Source organism: Lissotriton vulgaris, chromosome 5 (assembly GCF_964263255.1).
Source record: "Lissotriton vulgaris chromosome 5, aLisVul1.2, whole genome shotgun sequence".
Lineage (NCBI taxonomy): Eukaryota > Metazoa > Chordata > Amphibia > Caudata > Salamandridae > Lissotriton > Lissotriton vulgaris.
The window spans coordinates 830,873,374-830,893,391 of NC_141693.1; the positions used below are offsets into that span (position 1 = coordinate 830,873,374).

General features: G+C 42.0%; 1 protein-coding gene across 3 annotated transcripts in view; it reads right to left on the bottom strand.

Moving 5' to 3' along the window:
• The window catches only part of PIK3AP1 (phosphoinositide-3-kinase adaptor protein 1), a 1,689,354-nt gene that overhangs the window by 145,720 nt on the left and 1,523,616 nt on the right, over positions 1–20,018 (bottom strand). For all 3 annotated transcript variants that reach the window (XM_086922323.1, XM_086922324.1, XM_086922325.1), the window contains one exon: positions 10,118–10,188. In XM_086922323.1, the coding sequence (XP_086778449.1) occupies positions 10,118–10,188 (71 nt within the window). The remainder of the gene's footprint in view (positions 1–10,117; positions 10,189–20,018) is intronic.

Consider the following 20,018-nt stretch of genomic DNA (forward strand, 5'->3'; position numbering starts at 1 on the left):
CTATCAGCTGTTTCTATCACAACATAAGTATCAGTCGCTGTCACCTTCAGTAGTGGACGGAGGGCCTCTCTCACTATGGTAATCTCTGCTGCGCTGTCCAGCAAGGTCAGAGCCCACGTCAGATTCCGAAGCCGCGTTCTCACAATCTGTGGCATATCGATGCGCTGCTAAAGCAGCGACTTTCTTTTTTGCAAACTGTGGTCTCCTCGGTGTCGAGCCGTCCTGCTTTCCTGCACTGTCTTTCGGGCGGGGCCGCCCCCTCCACCACCGGTCGACGAGGCCGATGAGTCCTGAAAGGAACGAGGAGAGCGTTGATCAGAAACCTGAAATCGATCAGGTGTTTTAATCGTTGCGCGATCGCGCAAGTCATAAACACGTTCTGTTTGCGCAGGCAATGGAGACGCAGGGCGTGAAACCTGTGTTTGTTGTTGTTGCTGTTGATTTCCCTGTTTTTGTTTTTTAGGCCAATTCTGTTTCTTGGACTTGGGCTGAACTTCCGTTTCCGAAGTCTGTCCCTGGGGTTGCTTTTTCTCCTTAACAGAAAAAGGTTTAAGACCCTTACTATTGCGACCCACGGTTTTGTAAGCCGCCACAATAATTCTCGCCAACTGCCGGGGTATTTCGACATCGGGAATTGCAGCCAAAGCGTTCGCTACCTGAAAGTTCACTGCATCCCCCTTGACATTCGCAAGGATCAGATCGCAAACCACATCAAAGGAACCACACAGGCGCATACCCAACTCAACCGCAGACTCCGGTCCGTGATCATCTTGAGCACGTTTAAGGACCGTAGGCAGGACAGACATAGACGGAGTGCCGTAGCACCTCGCAAAGACCGCCGCAAAAGTCTTACCCCAGGTCTCACAGTCAACGAGTTCAGGGGCCAAATCTTTCGGCAAACTAAGAGTTAGAAACCTGTGTTTTTCACCAGGAGTCGTATTAGGAAATACAGCTTCCAGCTGGTCAAATTTCTCGGCAAGCCAGAAAGGAAAATCATCCTTATCCTGGGGCTTCTTGCCCATCACAGCATTGACCATCACGGGACTGAGTTTCAAACCACCCTGTCCGGCTGGAAGTGCCGCACCCCCGGAGGTCCAACCGGAAGATTACGGCCCATGTAGTGCACTAAGGCTCTAATCACGGCAATGGAGACCACATGTAGTCTCCGAAGTTCAGCTACGTTACAATTGCAGTGTAGAGGATGAGGAGTAAAACCCGCCAAAACAGGCCAACTAGCGCCTGGAATGGACAAAGGACCTAACCCCGGAGCGGTCAAAGTATGGGGTAGGGCGCCACCATACCAAACATGATACTGCCAAACATCAATAGGTACTTCCTGTGCCCTGTATGGAGTATACTCATTCGGTACAGCAGAGGGAGTGTATGTGTGGAACACACCAGAATTAGCGTCTACCGCCGGAAATGTCACCCACGAATAAAACAGTTCGTAAGGGTAAGCAGCATCCGCACTCACCACCATTATCACGGCCAAGCCTTCCAAAGGTACATTGTAAATCCGCAAATGATCGCGCAAGGCAATGCGACTATGCTGCGGAATGTCCACAGCAGCCATGACAACATAGGAACTAAGAAAAACAAATAAACTTTGTAGCACAACTGGGTAGTAATTCAAGGAAACCGTTTTAAAAAGATTGAAGCTTGAAAAGACCTATCTCACAAATAGGTAGGTTTGTTCCAACACCACCGTTTTCCGGAAACGACAGTGAAGGGGCTAAGGATTGAATGATATACTACTCGAGTGTCATGATATAAGGCCAACAATGTATGGGCGCCATGTAGCGGGAATTCCGTTCTCCTACAGAACTGTGCATAGAGATCTGGAACCTCGGTGAATTAGGATGGCCCAAAACTCACCTCAGTACCCAAAATCCCCTTACCGAGCTAGCTACAGTGTCTCATTGGTCATAACAAACTCCCAATGTTTAGACAAGCCAGAACATGAACTTAGAGTACCTCAGGTATCATGGAACACATGAACACTCTTTCGCTATATAATCATTTCAAACCAGAACGTGGAGTAAATGAGGACACATGCATATTTTAAATATTTTTTTACTAATGCAGGGTTCTCAAATGCAGTATCTTATATAATACAAGCAAACATATTATAAGAATCAAAGTTATCAGCATAGTTACTAGTCCATAGAAAGCGAACGGTGACAGCATGCTAAGATGCTGAAATGAATAGGAATTAACAACACCTATTTCTCACCCTCCCTAACTAGCATAGTATTTTATATCTATGAAGATCTCATTTGGGTTTTAGCAGGGCGGGCCCATACCTCAAAATCTCAGTGGCAGAGGATCACATCATCTTCCACCAGCTCTCTGCATGCGAAGCACCATCAAGTGTGTTACATGTGTTTTCTGCAAAGCAATATAAAACTCGCTTCGAGCCAGATTCTGGCAGCAGTTGCATTTGTGTTATGTCTAGAAAGGTGTGAAGATCAGACTTCACAACAACACTTTGTCGAGTTATCCGTGGAAGCGTCAGCACTCACTGTGCAGACAGTGTACCGAGCAAAGTTGATATCAGAGCAATAACATATTATTTCCCAAGTAAATCACAACGCTCTTCTAGGTTGAAAACTAAAATAACAATCATGTGTCGTGCGAAAAAATGAAGCAAAAGGAAAAATGGCGTTTAAACATTTAATAAGCTCATGCTAACTTAACACAGTATATAGAAAAGAAGTAGCTATATGACATCCTCAGTAGTTCAACAATGAATTCCGTAGGTATTTTATTTATTTATTTATTTAGTGTCTCTTATATCGCGTGCAGCTACCCCAACGGGGTGTCCTGGCGCTCCTGAGGGTGAGATGACTCTTTCTCCATGAGTATTAGCAGAAAAGGTATGTTTTAATGCCATACGAAAAGAGGATTCTTCCTGGATTGAACGAATGGTCTGGGGAAGTTTATTCCAGTGAGATGCAGTGCATGTTTGGAAAGTTTTTCCTCCCGAACGCATCTTTTTTAAATCTCGGGATGGTGAGGAGATTTTTGGAGCTTGATCGCAGGGATCTGATGTTTTTGTGGGGGCGCAGACAGGACGAAAGATAAGCAGAGCCCTTCCCTTTGATTGCCCTATGAGCCAGTGTAAGGGCTTTGAATTCAGCCCTTTTCCATATGGGTAACCAGTGAAGCGAGCGGCGATGTGGGGAGATATGTACTCTGAGTGAAATGCCACATACTAGTCGGACTGCTGCATTCTGTACCCATCTGGGACCATCTTGTTTGTTTAGTTCCTCACTTACTACCAGCAGATTCAGTGTAGTCAGCTTTCTGCTATTCTCCAGTCTATCTTCCTCCCAAGGTCTTCTTAAATTGTTCCACAAGAAGAACTAGGCACCTGCTTGTTAGTGTGTATGTTGAATTTCGGTTTAATCATGTGTTGTTCTTTGTTGTTTTTTGAACAACAACAGTGGTCCCAAACATTGAAGGATATCACATGAATAAAATATAGACAGAGTCAATCTATACTTTCAAGAAAGACATGTCCAGCCGGACAGGGGTCTTCCAGAGACTTTACTCGAGAATTATGTATTGAAATCACATAAAAATCATCCAACAATCACCAAGGGTGGACCACAAGCCTGTGTCCAGTACTAACAGAACAAGTACAAGAGGTGATGTAGACAGCAGAGAAGGGCTTAGTAAGGCAGAAAAACGTTACTCTATAAACAGTACAATTATACAGAGTATACCAAACATGCACTGGACATTTTAGTAGTATTCACAGTTAGGTTCAAGTGCATAAAAGGTCGACGGCGTTTCGGACCCCTATAAAATATCAGGGACCATCATCAGGACAAATACATTGAAAAGCCTTAGATTAATTAAGCCTTAAAATGCCTAAAGGGGGGAAAAGGAAAAAAGCAATATTCAAAACACATACAGGAAAAATGAAGGTATGATCTGTAACATAGTGACTTGAGTGTGACCAGTGAGCGACAAGGTACCGGTCAAGTATATCAAGTGGACTATGGTGCTGGTGTGCACATTATTATCCGTGATCCCGAAGCGGGAAGTGCACAAGGGCTCACCGGTGAGCCCTTGTGCACTTTTTTGAATCAACCGCACCGGCCGGTTCCTCACATTATCTCTTCACGTTATTTCATCACGATCACGCGTCTTGCCCCGTTTTACCATCGCTTTCACCCGACATCACTCCCTGACTGCGAGGCCAATTTTATTTTAGTCACCGCGCCTAATTACGTTCTTGACTGGACACTCTCACTATTATATGTAACTCTCCCGCTTCGGGATCACGGATAATAATGTGCACACCAGCACCATAGTCCACTTGATATACTTGACCGGTACCTTGTCGCTCACTGGTCACACTCAAGTCACTATGTTACAGATCATACCTTCATTTTTCCTGTATGTGTTTTGAATATTGCTTTTTTCCTTTTCCCCCCTTTAGGCATTTTGAGGCTTAATTAATCTAAGGCTTTTCAATGTATTTGTCCTGATGATGGTCCCTGATATTTTATAGGGGTCCGAAACGCCGTCGACCTTTTATGCACTTGAACCTAACTGTGAATACTACTAAAATGTCCAGTGCATGTTTGGTATACTCTGTATAATTGTACTGTTTATAGAGTAACGTTTTTCTGCCTTACTAAGCCCTTCTCTGCTGTCTACATCACCTCTTGTACTTGTTCTGTTAGTACTGGACACAGGCTTGTGGTCCACCCTTGGTGATTGTTGGATGATTTTTATGTGATTTCAATACATAATTCTCGAGTAAAGTCTCTGGAAGACCCCTGTCCGGCTGGACATGTCTTTCTTGAAAGTATAGATTGACTCTGTCTATATTTTATTCATGTGATATCCTTCAATGTTTGGGACCACTGTTGTTGTTCAAAAAGTATGCTCCCCATGGTCCCTGCTGACTAAAATTGGGGTCCCTTGTTGTTATTAAAGTTCTTTGTTGTATCTTATATCTTCCTGCTGCTCAGCTAGAATGCATGTGATGTGGAATGTTGGATGAATGGAATGTTAGAGGTTTGTGAATGTCAGTTGGGTGAGGGCTGAGCAGAAGAACTATAACTGGCAAAATGAATGACAGGAAATGCAAAGGAAGCATGAAGACGTGGTGGAAGAGCCAACGTCGGCAACATTTGTCCCAGAACTAGAGCACAACAGAGTGTAGCATCCATTTGTGTTATTTTTTGATTGGAGTCAAGTTGTTAGTCCACTCTTGTTTGTGTTATGTTTAAGATGACTGCAGTATAGTCTCTCAGTATTGGTGTAGTTTGGTAGCAGGTGCATAAGTCACCAAGAGCTGTCCCACAACAGGTGTTGTGTGTGAGTGGAGCCAGGTTGTATGGCCACTCATTGGTTTGGGTGTGTATGAGATGACTGCAGTATAATCTCTCAGTATTAGTGTAGTTTGGTAGTAGGTGTAGTGTCCCTCCCCTTTATGGTTGCGTTGGGAGTGTCCCTCACACGTTAGGGTTGTGTTGGGAATGTGTTTTGCCTCGCACGTCATGGTTGCGATGGGAGTGACCCTCACACGTTAGGGTTGTGTTGGGAATGTGTTTTGCCTCGCACGTCATGGTTGCGTTGGAAGTGTCCCTCACACGTCAGGGTTGTGTTGAGAAGGTGTTTTGCCTCGCACGTTAAGGTTGCTTTGGCAGTGTCCCTCGCACGTCATGGTTGCATTGGGAGTGTCCCTCACACGTCAGGGTTGTGTTGGGAATGTGCTTTGCCTCGCACGTTATGGTTGCGTTGGCAGCAGGTTAAAAAGTCATCAAGGGAAGTTCCACAACAGGTGTTGTGTATGAGGCGGCTATGTTGTGCATGGCCACACTCATTCTTTGTGATGGTTGATTGTTGGTGATTATGTCACCAAGGGTGTTGTTTGGCGCTTGAATGAGGTTTGTGAGTGTTTGTTCTTTGTCTGAGGAGTGCACGTTGTTTCCTGACATATGGTGTTATGATTTGTTCCTGTGTGTCTTGCTTGTTGTACTGGTCTGGCCAACTGGTATGATTGATGGCATATGGGCTTGTTGGTGTTCGATGTAGGATAGTTGTATATTTCAGGAAGCAATGTGAGGCGCTGCTCAGATTGTAGTGTGCGAGATGAGATGTTATATTACGTTTCAGCATGTTTCAGTATGGGAAGTGACAGGATGTATCTTTTCGTGTCAGTTTGATGATTGTGTCACTGGTTGTAATGCGTGGTATGAGGAAGTGTATTGTATATTGATTATATTGCATATTTTTAATTTGTGCAGTTTTTAAAATTTATTGAATGCATTAATCATATGTACTAGCCGTAGTGTCTTTAATTTACTGACCATATGTACTAGACATGTTGTCAATGTTTTATTTGATCCATTTGAATTCCCCAACGAAGGGAGAAATGTTGTATCTTATATCTTCCTGCTGCTCAGCTAGAATGCATGTGATGTGGAATGTTGGATGAATGGAATGTTAGAGGTTTGTGAATGTCAGTTGGGTGAGGGCTGAGCAGCAGGACAGCTGCTCCTGATGGAGTTATCGTTTTATCTTCTTAACTTAACATCTTAAATTAAATAAAGTAACTTGCTTGATCTACATGGAAGTTCCAGCTTCTTTCTGAATACATCATTCTTCTACCGGTTGCTGCGTTGAAGAAAATTTATAAAAGTTGAGTAAAATGTACATGCACTGATTATAGTATTCTCTGCACGAATAAGTCAGACAGCAAAGCCCTGGTCCGTTGACATTGTGAATCGCACTTAGGATGAGCGATAGGATGGATGGATGATCGAAAAGGATGGTCGGATGTATGAGTGAAAGGGTGGATGATGGGATGGATGAGTTAAATGATGGATGCATAGGTTTGGATATGGATGGGGACAGGGATGGACGGACATACAGAATGGTGAAAGACTAAATGATGGATGAAAGAACAAATGGATGACAGAATATAAAGAGAAATGGTGGATAGCAGAAGGTGGATGGGAGGATTAAGGGATGACTGGATAGATGCTTAGATGGAAGAGACAAGAGAGCTCTTCTGAGGAGGGTTGCAATTACTTGCCATAAAAACTTTGGTTCAAAGTGGGGGATATTTAGATTTTCTGGATATCCCCTGCCTATGTGAGACATTTCTGTATTTGCCCTGTGTTTGTCTATGGCATATCTATATTCAATGTATGACATTTTGAGTGCAACGCAACTGCTACTTGAATGTTACACTAGTAGTTGTAGCATGTTTTGTTTTAGGTGTAAAGTTCTAAGGAGAGCCTTATGGTGCTGTGTGCTGTGCCTGAGGTGTATATTGTGCTTGTAGCAATAGATAAGGTGTCCAAAAGAAATGTATTAGTGTTTTCGTTGTGCCTACTTGAAGAACACTGCAGAGAAAAGCACCTTGGTGACCCCTGCTAGCCAGTACTAGCCTCCCAGTATGACAAACTTGTAGGGAGCTTCATGCATATTGCCCCCATTAACAAAGTCTGACTCCCTATTTTAGGTCCCACTTGTTCAAACACTTATAATATGCTCCCTAATGTGGGTTGTACACAGCAATGTCCCTCTATGTCACCACCACAGCAGGGGCTCTTTAGCAACATCCTCTCAGCAATGCAATGCAATCATTTCTTAATGATTCCAAAAGTATATAAGACCAATTCTGTGGGGATGAGCAAGGTATCAGCTTCCAGTTTCTAACTAAAAATAGAACTGTTCCGCAGTAGTCTTGAGGCAAAACCTAATTGCTGATATTATCTCTCTGGCCAGATGATAGAAAGGCCTAAACTCTCATTTCATAGCTGCAGCAGGAATAAACAGCACTGGTATACTGATGCAACAAACACACAAACTAGCGTGAACAAAGTCAAACCAAAGCTGTCCACTGCGTTAGCCTCAAAACTGGCTTCACTAATGGTTCAAGAATAAGTGCAAAATCAAACTTTTTTTCAAGTCCCGGTGCAAGGGATTTATATTAAAACTGTAACTCTCACTAGCAAAGACTTCCACCAGAGGAGGTCTCAAGTTGCTTCTTTAAACCACATGCAAGTAGTTCAGCTGTTGTTTCCTTGCATTCTGGAACTTGAATATTCATTTTTCCATCATAAATGCAGCAGTACAAAATCCAAATGAAAGGAATAAATCAAATGACATATACGTTTCCGAACTGTAAAAATCACATTTTAAACAGCGTATTCAGTACAGGGGTAATTTTAACCTTTCTTTGATGCTGCCTCACATGGAGGAAGCCTCCAGCTTGTCTACTGTACATGCTTTGCTTTGTTTCTACAGAACTCTGCTGTCCTTTTAGTTCTGACCTGTGATTTATAAAGCTTTGAAATAAAAATAAACAGGTACATGCATTGTAACTCAACTTTATTTCGCTATATCCGGTTGTATCATTTTTACCTCAGTGATGCATTCAAATAATATTCCGCAGTGTTCCTGACCTTTTATCATGCAGTAATCGGGAAACAATCAGTTAACATTGTGTGAGGAAGTCCATCTTTGTGACTCGTGTGCCTAGCTTTTCTTTTTAATGTGACACCGCTTTAAAATAGACGGACTTATTTAATTTGGATATTTATCTTTTTATTCACACAAGGTCCCTTGGCGATACCATAGAAGATTAGAAGTCCAGTGATGTCACTTTCTATGATGTTGCTTTTTGTGATGTCACATGCAAATTAGCGGGGCCTCACATCTTCCCTTTTACCCAGGGCCCCAAAAATCCTAGGAGCGGGCCTGTTTGGATGCCTGTTTTATCGTCCCTACAATTTCGATGAGGAAAAGGGACATGTTCTCATCTGAACCACATAGCCGCATGATGCTAATGAATATGGTGATAACGCTTTTGTAAAAAAAAAATGAAACATTATCTGTATACACAGACAACATATTATAAATGTACCAAGATGAGGATAGAGCTCTTTGACGTCATTATAGATATGTTGTAAATTATTGAAAACTCGTACATTTTCAAACTGAAAAAGATAAAGGATGTTTGATTATTAGAGTGGCTATTTTGGTGCCCGCCTATCATTAGGGGCATTGGCCTCAAAAGCTGAAAGGCGAGAGGATATGCTTCATCTTGCTACTTGGATTATTACATGAATCAGAAAGATATTTTATTACAAAAGGATTCTTAATGATATCATGATGTAATTGGTGACACAATCCGAACCTTCTGTTTTACAAAAAGGTATCTATTATTTCTCAACTGCTGAGATAACATTTACATGTATCTGAATTAGACTCAGCCCAGTAGTAACCCTCCAGACCCATTAAAGCAGATTTGCATTCTTCTGTGTAACTTCTTTTACATAGCATAGTTCCTACATTTGATGGGGTCTGCATAGAGGATTCATTGAAATATAATTTAAGGGATTTTCTGATTACCTCTGTGACCGGTGATGCTTCAGTTATTATAGGCTCATGAATTCAAAAGACTCAAAGAAAGATGAAGAGAGCCACCAATATGCTATCGAAGACGACGGTGCTATCCAATGATTACTGAAAAAGCCTTTGCCCAATGCCTCTTTTTGTCTTAATTAAAACAAACTCTTTCAGAATGCTGTATCTGATACGTGTACTGCTTTCCTTTGTTACTTCTTCAACAAGTAAATGTGCTTCAAGCACCATTCCTCCAATACCTTGTGATATCTCGTTTACCCATCATAAGACCAACACCCACCAGAATCTTGGCGCTACACTGGATGACCAACTATTGCTACAATCTCACTATCTATTCGTCGCCTGTAATATGCAATTACTGCCACGGACCGTCCATATAACATGTAGAGGCGTGCCATTCATGTCTGCGCAGTGGGGGCAAAGATGGGCGGGCCGCTACTCAGTATAGGCCATTTTGATATACCACGTGCCTCAACAGACAGCCCATTTAGAGTGGTGAGCGCCTGGGTTATCGCTTTCGGTGGAGTGGGATGCAAGTTAGGGATATATGACCATATGGTGTTTTCGTAATTCATTATTTCCTTTGGCACAATTTGTGGTGGTCAAGTCATGAACTGTGTGTCAACCATGGAATTCTAACAGGGATGCCAGTAACAAACATCTTCTGGAATATTAACAGCAAGTACATATAAATAATTAGAAAGTGATACATCACCTCGCTGTCACCTTCAACTCCGCTGCTGATACTTAGTGTGCTTCGAGTACTTGATCTATTGCTTGCACTACCTGATTGATAAACAAAAGAGACATTATAAACAAACCAATGGACGTATCTCCTAAATTATGATATAATCGAACGCACTGGAAGAAAAACCGGTTCCTGACTTACTTTTGTTTTAAGTTAAGTAACGATACTCAAGCAAAGTGAAAAAAAGAACCGTAACATTTGATAAACTATCATTAAACAAGGAATAGAAAAAAGATGCCCATACTAGGCTCCTTCTTTGATAAAGAATACTCCACTACCAGAGGAGGGCATTTCCATTCAATATACTCGGAGTTTCATTGAGGTTGCTTGAAATTAGCTTTTTCGAAATTCATTACCAGCAAAGCAGGCTAATAATTTCATGTTCCTAAAGCCCAAAAATGAAAAATGCCTGTGGTTCTCTAACATCTTTTATAGTTGTAGATGGGGAGATTATGGGGCTCCTCTGAAGCCTGTGTATGGGTCCTGCTCCCTTTGCATAGAACACCCTCTATGTTTAGAGATCCCCGCCAAGCAGATGGGGATCTATCTGACTCCTGTGGAGTTGCTGCTGAACTTTGCAGACAAGGTGGCATGTATGATGCACCCACTCAGCAAACATTTCTCATTCTTTTTTACAACATTCAAAGCGGGGGGATTGTTTTTAATAAAACAAAACACCAACGAGTCTGATATGCAGGGAGAATTCTCATTGCATGGAGGGGATCATTGTGTGTTTTCTCTAGCTGGGACCGCCATTTAAGACATGGCTTGAATAGGGCAACGTGAGCGCTACAGTGATCTGGTGGCTCACTAGTGGATAGGCATCCAGGCCAGGGGGTAACGCAGTTTAAGCCTCCTGAAACTCAGCTGATGTAAACCTAGTGCTTTCCTTTACTCCAAACAGAGCTTCCACACCAGCATATTTCACAGGAAGAGCTCTGCCGATTTATGGCTGTGCTCCTACTCCGCCAAACATTATGTATGCTCTAGGTCAGGATTGAAGCTACACAGCTTTTAGTTTATAACATCATTCAGAATGTTTTTTTTTTTTTAATTTGAGCCGAGCATTAGGTTCATGAAATACATAGTATACTTAAAATCATTATTAAAACCAGTTTGCACAAAAACGAAATGACAGCCTCTCAATACATAATGAAAAAGAGCTATAGCTAAAGCAGCTAGTCATATACTTGTTCACAAATTAACAATGTGAAAATGTATCTTAGAAAGCAGCAGCAATGAAGAATGTAATGTATAGGCATTTATATTGCGAACTACTTACCCGTAGGGTCCCAAGGCGCTTCGACCGCTGCGAAACCCTTCCTGGCTTCCCTGAGAGATGGTCCCTTAATGGGTATCTCCAGGGTGAGACCAGGCATCCCCGGCGGTCTGGTGGGGCCGTTAGTGAAGATGAGGAATGTAATGTATAGGCATTTATATTGCGAACTACTTACCCGTAGGGTCCCAAGGCGCTTCGACCGCTGCGAAACCCTTCCTGGCTTCCCTGAGAGATGGTCCCTTAATGGGTATCTCCAGGGTGAGACCAGGCATCCCCGGCGGTCTGGTGGGGCCGTTAGTGAAGATGAGGCAAGCTAATGCCCAGAGTTGCCGAGTGTGATCGCTGATCAGAGTGGGCACCGAGGCGAGAGAATTATCGAGTCCGCTGACCCTGGTCCAGAAACCTGCCGCGCCGGGAATCGAACCCTGGTCCCGGGCCGTCCTCTGCTCTCGGGTCTGCCGCCTCTAACCAGTGAGCCACACTACTCCACTTTAGTTACTAGAGTTACTAGTGTGTCTAAGGTGCAGTACCAATAAAGTGCTAGTGCCATTTTATCACCTAAAGCCATCATAACTACAACATCTTATTAAAAAGAAAGATTATGGGTGTAGCGGCTCATAACATCATTGACTAATAAAACAGAATACAAAATACATAATTCTATGAAGTGCTACAACTAGAAAAGTACTGGTGCTTTTAAAGTGCCATGAGAAAAAGTGCTAATGCCTTATATAAGAGCTGCTACATCAATTTACCAGCCCGAGTGTTAAGATCCCTCTTTAAACTTTTCTAATTCATAAAAAAACTTCCAATTTTTTTCAAATGTCTTAGTAGCCCCCACCCGTCTAGCATAGGCTTCTTCAAATGTTCGGGTTCTTCTCATTTTATTGAACCATTTCAAATGAGAGGGAGGTTCACTAGATTTCCAATTTTGCAGAATTAGAGAACAAGCCACCGTACAAGAAATAAATACAAAGGCTTTTTCGGCCTCGGATAGCATGGTTCCATCTCTGCAAATTCCAAACAAAGCAGCTTCGGCCTCGAGCAAAACACTCTTTCCGATTGCTTGCTTGATATCAGAAAAAACTGCCTCCCAAAAAAGCCTCAGCCCTGGACATGCAAAAAAAGTATGGTGCCAACCACCTTCACCATCTATCTGACAGCGAAAGCACTTGTTTTCAGCTCCCAGGAATCTTTTTTTTAAGGCAGCCAGAGTTAAATAAGAAAGCCATCATGATAGGAAGGCCATCCTTTTTGAAATTTGTGGCACGCAGAGATTTGCTTCCTGAAATAACAGATGGCCTCCCACTCCTTTGAAGCCAGCCTACATCCTGTCTCCTGAGTTATTTTATCCAAGTGGTTCTCTATCACGGGAGCTTGACCCAGTTTATGTAGCAACCTATACCAATTTCCCACCCCTTTAACATTAGCCCCATAAAGGGCTACCACAAGTTGGTTAGGGGCATCCAATATACCACTGGTATTTTTCAACAGATGAACGACTCGTAAATTTCAAAGAAGGCCGGTTTCCGGTGGCTCTCCGCCCTTGCCATTACTTCTTGCCAGGAAATCGGCTTATTTTGAACTATAAAATGTCTTAGCTCAGATAGTCCACAGCCTTCCCAGGTGTTTATATGCCTTAATTGCAACTGGAGACCGAGACTAGTACATTCTCTCAGTTTAAGATACTGGAGACCCAAAGAGTCCGTTTTTTAAAAAAAGGACTGAAGTCTAAAAAAATAATCTTTAAAGTCTTGTATCGTTTTTTTTTAGGAGTTTGGAAGTTTTTAAAAACACTTGAGTTAGTGATCCAATTTCTTGCGTCATTTTATTTATAAAAAAGCTTTCTATGGTACATTTAGATCCCATCGAGCTGGACACTAAATCTAGAAAAGCGGCCTCATAGTATGTTCTCAAATGCGGCAACGCTAAGCCCCCTTGTACTATGGGTAATTGTACTACAGTCAAATTCCCTAAGTAGGGTGTCAATTTCCCTAAAATAGGACTGATTTATCTTAATCGGGTCATTAGTGAACAGAAAAATAAGCAACGGACGTATGGACATTTTTCTCAATGAAACTCTACCCACTATCGATAGAGGGAGTAATATCCATTGTTCCAAGAGCTTCTTAATCTTGCCCTTCATTCTTAAATAGTTCAATTCGAATAGCTGATGGTACTGGATAGATACAAACATCCCAAGATATCTTATAGGGTCAGATTTAGTCACTTGTATCTTCAAGCAAGATGGGAAAGAATTCAGATCTGCGTTGAGGGCAAGAACCTCGGTTTTATTGGCATTTATTTTATACCCGTCTATTTGTTCAAAATTCAAAAATTCCCTTAAAACTGTTTCAAGGTTCTCTTTATCGTGAGTCAGGTATAAAATAATGTCGTTTGCAAAGAGTTTTAACTTGGCCATGCCAGGGATCGGTTGTTGAATAGCAGCATTGTTTCGTATCTTAATAACCAAAGGCTCTCCAAACAAGCATTGGCATAGCCAATAGGTGTCGCATTTGGGACCTTATAAGTGTTTAGCTATGCAACAGTTGGTGTTGTTGCACCAAGGATATTCTGCTGCATAACTAAACACTTATATGGTCCAAAAAGCAAGAACTATTGGCTATGCCAAAGCTTGTTTGTTTTTTGTTGCTGTTTTGTTTAAGGTGCCAGGTCTACAATAGTTGGACATGGTTTTTGTTAACAGTTCTTTGCATCAAATGAACTTGCTTTCATTGCTCTGAATGTTGTTTCCATTCTGGTTGTAGGAAGCAGTCATTAACGGGGGCGTGCACTGACGGCTGGTGGTGTGTGTGTCTGGTGGAAGCGTGCACTGACGCCTGGTGGTGTGTGTGCCTGGTGGAAGCGTGCACTGATGGCTGGTGCTGTGTGCGCATGGTGGAAGCGTACACTAATGGCTGGTGGTGTGTGTGCCTGGTGGAAGCGTGCACTGATGGCTGGTGGTGTGTGTGTGCCTGGTGGAAATGTGCACTGATGTCTGGTGGTGTGTGTGCCTGGTGGAAGCGTGCACTGACGGCTGGTGGTGTGTATGCCTGGTGGAAGTGCGCCTGGTGGAAGCGTACACTGACGGCTGGTGGTGTGTGTGCCTACTGGAAGCGTGCACTGACGGCTGGTAGTGTGTGTGCCTGGTGAAAGCGTGCACTGACGACTGATGGTGTGTGTGCCTGGTGGAAGTAGGAGCATTCACATAAATAGAAGACACAAATGAAACTGACGTAGAGGGAGGGGGGAGTGCGAGCAGAGGAGCATTCACAGTGATAGAAGACACAAATGAAAAAAACACAGATGGCAGCTGTGCACGTGCACACGCTCCTGAACGCAAGCTAGAGGCCAGCAAAAGCCTCTGATGGCATTTTTAAAAGCCACTTACTAAATGTGTCGAAGAGACAGCATGCACTGTTTCAAGCAAGACCTAAAAACAGCACCCATCCTTGTATTTTAGGAGTTTACAGGAGGACAGCATACTCACTTCATATGTTTGTTTACTGTCAGCTGTCCCTCTCATGCAAGACAGACCTGACACACACACACACTCACCCACACACACACAATATATATATATATATATATATATATATATATATATATATATATATATATATATATATATATATATATATATATATATATATATATATATATATAAAATATATATGTATATAGTATTTTTTCTTCTTGAAATCTAGTCTGCTTTATTTCATGCACAGTAATTAAAAAATAATTATCAATATTCAAATTTACTCTTTGGGACCAACAAACATGAAGGCACAGGTTCTAATCCTGGTGTTAGCAGATGACCAAAATCTGCATTCATTACGCCCAAATTGATGTATCCTTCTGTAACTCAAATTACAAATAACTGCAATGTCTTAAAGAGTGCATTGTAAAAGCTAACTACAAAGTAGGCCGCTAGGATCGTCCTAACTCTATGTACTATGTACTCAATATATATTAGATTTTTGTTCCAACAGGACCTAAAACACACAATACTTGTTCTACTAGGATACACCTCAAGTTTGAAATACACTCCTTAGCATATCTTATAACTTTATGTCACATATACAACCAAGTTTTTTTCACCAGATTTTGCACATTTGTGTCGAGGGCAGACACAAAAAAACAAAGTTTGTATTAAAAGTCTGCTTCTGGCCAATAAAGTGAGTTGGAACACTTTTTTCTGTAATATTTCTCTTTGTTGTCACTTTTACTGAGTGCAGAATTTGTAACTGCCCCTACTGCTAGTGCCCAACACTCTTCCCTACTCCATTCCCACTCCAACCGCTCCATCCTGTGAGTATCCGAAATATTCTTATCATTTTCCACAAATCACCAGAATGGCAAGAACCGAATTGCTCTGCTGCACTTGTTTTACTATAGAAAAAGTCGACAATAATGGAATACATTCCCACTGGAGCTGCAATCACACAGTTAGAAAATCTCCCCCTGCACCCTTCCAACTCAGAACTGTCTTTACTGTTACTACCTGAAATTCAGAGGAAAACGAAAATCTCAAGTTGACCAATGGCAAGCGTGAGTAGTTTGTTTCGTTTGGCCCGGTGTGCTTTTTCTCACACCTGTAGGTGTGTTTTCACATTTTAAGCAAACAAAGCAAACTTTGCTAATATGGCAGGAGGCAAGTAACTTGGCATCTTTGCAAACCACATCACCTCTCTATGTCGATTCACAATATATTTTTTCTAAAGAATCATCTCAATGGAAGTATGTCCCTGCAAACTACATGGAACAGACCAATTTTTAAATTAAAAACAAACCACGATTGTTTAAATGAACCGAACTGCACGCCAATAAAAAAAACACAACGGCAAACATGTCAGAAAAAATACACCACCACAAAAAATCTGCTACCCCAAACATTTAGAATAGCTAGGAAATGAGAATGAAAAGGCTGCACATTTATAATTACTAAAATGATGTATGGTTATTAATCAGACAACCATTCTGTAAATAAATGTTTAAATAGTGTGTGAAAATAAGACCCAGTATTAGAACCAAAAAGGCAATAAGCACAAATGAAAAGGTAGAATTTATTTCTAAATCACGTTGACTGTTCCTTGGCACTGTGGAATGCAAAGCACATACCTATACTTCGTTCCACAATACTGGAATAGAACTAAATATCTGACCCAGGAAGAGCTCATACTTCCCAGATCTAAACACCACGCAAAGGACGCGGCAGTGGCATTCGTTTGAGAGATGGCATGCAAGAGAACTCATGGCCTCCATAATGCCGGCACTCATTGCTTCACGGGTAAAGCGATATTAATATATTACAGTGAATTTCAAGGGTTGTTTATCATTCTGCAAGAAAAATGATAGACAACTTCATCATATTGTAGAATACGTTGCAAAATCAGCATTGAGTTACTTTACTTAGATTACTTCGCAAAACATACCTTTTCAACGCAGTGAATGTATAGTTGTTTAAAAATAGATCTTTACTTTGGATTCTTTCAAAAATTGCAATTCATTTTTTTTTGTTTACCTAGCACCGTCGTTTCGATGACTATTACGGATGTTCCTTCCAAGATGGCTCCCACGCGGAAACACATCATATCGGTTGAACATTAACAATTTCAACTCTTTCTTTTAGCTAACGCCCGAACGATTTTCAAGAAATGCAGCTCACTGATCTGTAGAGATTGGCACTGCCGGTTAATTACACCCTGGTACTATTGTACTGGTCTCGAATTGCATTTATAGAGCGCTTCACACGCTTGATGAAGCAATCAAAGCGCATAGGTACAGATATCTCTAGAAGTGTTTTAGAAATTACAACATTAAGAATATTTCCCCACGTTTCAACACATATATTCATATATGATATGGACATTTAATGGCGAACCACATTTAATAATATTTAACTTGTATTCTCAACATTATTATGTACAACATTCTATATTCATTGTTTTTGATGTCATTCTTCACATTGAAAAGGAAGATATATTTTCAATGTGGCGGACGTGATCGCGTCAAGTTGCTACAGTGTGATTTGTCTGTGAGTTGCGTTTTACGTCTGTGACTTTAATGGAAAGCTCTCAAAATACTGTCTGAAAATACTCTGCAACCGCAGAGAGAGACGGGGCAGTGTCACATTTCTCTTTTTTGTTTTGCTGTTTTATTTAGCACAAACTCAATCTGAGAGTATTGGAACACTTTAAGTGAGCACCAGTTACATTACTCAAGAAGAAACATTATTTTTCTTCTTTTTTGGACACGATCCCAAGATGGATAGCAGATTTATGATAGAGCAGTCAGGCAACTACACCTGGTGTAAATAATTAAAGCTTAGAGTGGCAAATTATTTCCACTTTGTAACAAATAAAGATTTATTTGTGTCCTGGCACGTCCTGCGAGGCCCACAAATAACAAGCAAAAGCATGCGCGCGCCTCGCGTGGCAGCAGGGGGAGGGGGCCTGGCGATTCCCTTGCGGGAGCCGGCGGCGATAGTTGATACCATATGGCGCTGCCGCAAGGGAATAGCCAAACGTGCACACGTTGCCATTGAAGGCAATGGAACGCGGGCCCGTTTTTGGGGGAAAAAGGGAACCGATGGCTAAAGGTCTCCTCCTATGCGCGCTGCATAGGCGAGACATAAAAAGGTAAAAAGCAATGGCGAAAGCGGACAGCCCTGCCTGGTTCCACGGTTTATTCTTATGGTTCCTGCACAACTTGACTTTATTACTACCAGAGCCGTGGCCCCCTGGTAGATATTGCGTAGCATATTAACTACCTGGGCAGGAAACCCAAACCGACCAAGGGTAACAAACAGGGCTCTCCAGTTCACGAGGTCGAAAGCTTTCTCCGCATCGGCCATTACAATACTTGCCGGAATAGAATTTGTATTAAAATTTTCCAAGGCATGTATTAAAAATTGGGTATTAGCCGCCATTGATCTACCTGCTATGAAGCCAGTTTGATCTCTATGAATTATCTCTTGGGCGGCAAGTAAAAAACGCTCTGCCCATACTTTCATCAACATTTTATAGTCTGAATTCAAAAGACTAATGGGCCTATATGAATTCACTTCTACTGGGTTTTTATCTTTTTTACCAAAGGAAACAATTATTGCTTCTTTAAAATCTGCTGTAACAGTACCACCCTTTTTAACAAAGTTAAATACGTTTTTTAAGGGGGTAATTAGTTCCTTTGAAAAAACTTTCTAAAAATCGATAGGGAAGCCATCTTGCCCAAAAGCTTTTGCCCTGGCTGTTGTTTTAATGGCTGCCGAGATCTCGGCGGCTTCCACTTCCGACCTCAATTCGTTGATCCCATTATCTGACAGTTTGGAAACATTCATATTTATGAAATACTCCTGGATTAGTTCCTCCTCCACTAAATATTCAGTAGAGTAAAGCTGGCGAAAGTGGTCAATAAAAATCTGTGGGATAATGCTGCCATTAACTACTTCTCGACCAGTCTGGGGGTCTAAAACTTTAGAGATTGTAGCTGATTCTTGCTTTTTCCTTGTAGAATTTCCCAAGAATTTGCCAATTAACTGTCTTTCTTCATAAACCCTTTGTTGAACTATTTGTGAGTTGCAAACCTCTTCTTAAATAAAAAAATCCCTCAACGCTGTTCTTGCCTGCTCATATTGATTTGGGAGAAGCTGAAGTTGAAGAGTGTATTCCCGATCCACCTCTGCTTGCGGTTTAGCTATCTTAGCCCTCCTGGTATTGGACTGGGCATCCGTAAAGGCTATTATCTGCCCACAGACTGCTACCTTGAACCCCCCACACTAAGAAGGAGCTGCCGTATTCTCATAAATCTGGAAATATTCCAGGATCCCAGTCCTCGTCTTGCAAAAGGAGTCAATCCAGCTGCCACCTGGGTCGCTCCCTACTTCCTCCCCGAGCACCATTTCTACCCCAACATACGCATGATCTGAAAAAGGGTTACAAACTATGCTAGCCTCTTGAATCTGGAGGGATATGGAGCTAAGAAAAAAATTCTATTCGAGACTCCGTCCGAAAACTGTGCGAATAGCAGGTATAGAATGTAATGTAAAGGTATTTTTATATAGCGCGGCTATCACTCCAAGAAGCATCTTGGCGCTGAGAAAGCCAGACTGATGAAAGCGCTGGTTCAACTGCTCATCTAGGTGGACCTGACTTTTCAGATTAGGCCTTTGCACTGTGTGTCGGGCAGGCTATAAATCCAGGTCTTTAGTAATTTCTTAAATACTGATTCAGAGGTGGTTTGACGAAGAGGTGGGGGAAGTTGACTCCAAGCCTTTGACCCTAAGACTGCCAGGGCTTTCCCTCCCTTTGTGATCAATCTAAAGGTGGGAATGGTCAGCAGATTTGCTTTTGAGGATCTCAGATTGCGGGGTGAAAGGTATCGCTTGAAGCTCCTTTGAAGATATTTGGGCCCTCGTGAGTGAAAGGTCCTGAAAGTGATCAATAGGACTTTAACAGCACCCGCCTATGGATCGGTAGCCAGTGGAGGGCGTCCATCACCGCTGTAGCCGATGATTTCCTAGGCCATCTCAACACCAGTCTGGCGGCTGCATGCTGGACCATCTGCAGCTTATGCATAACTGCTTTGTTC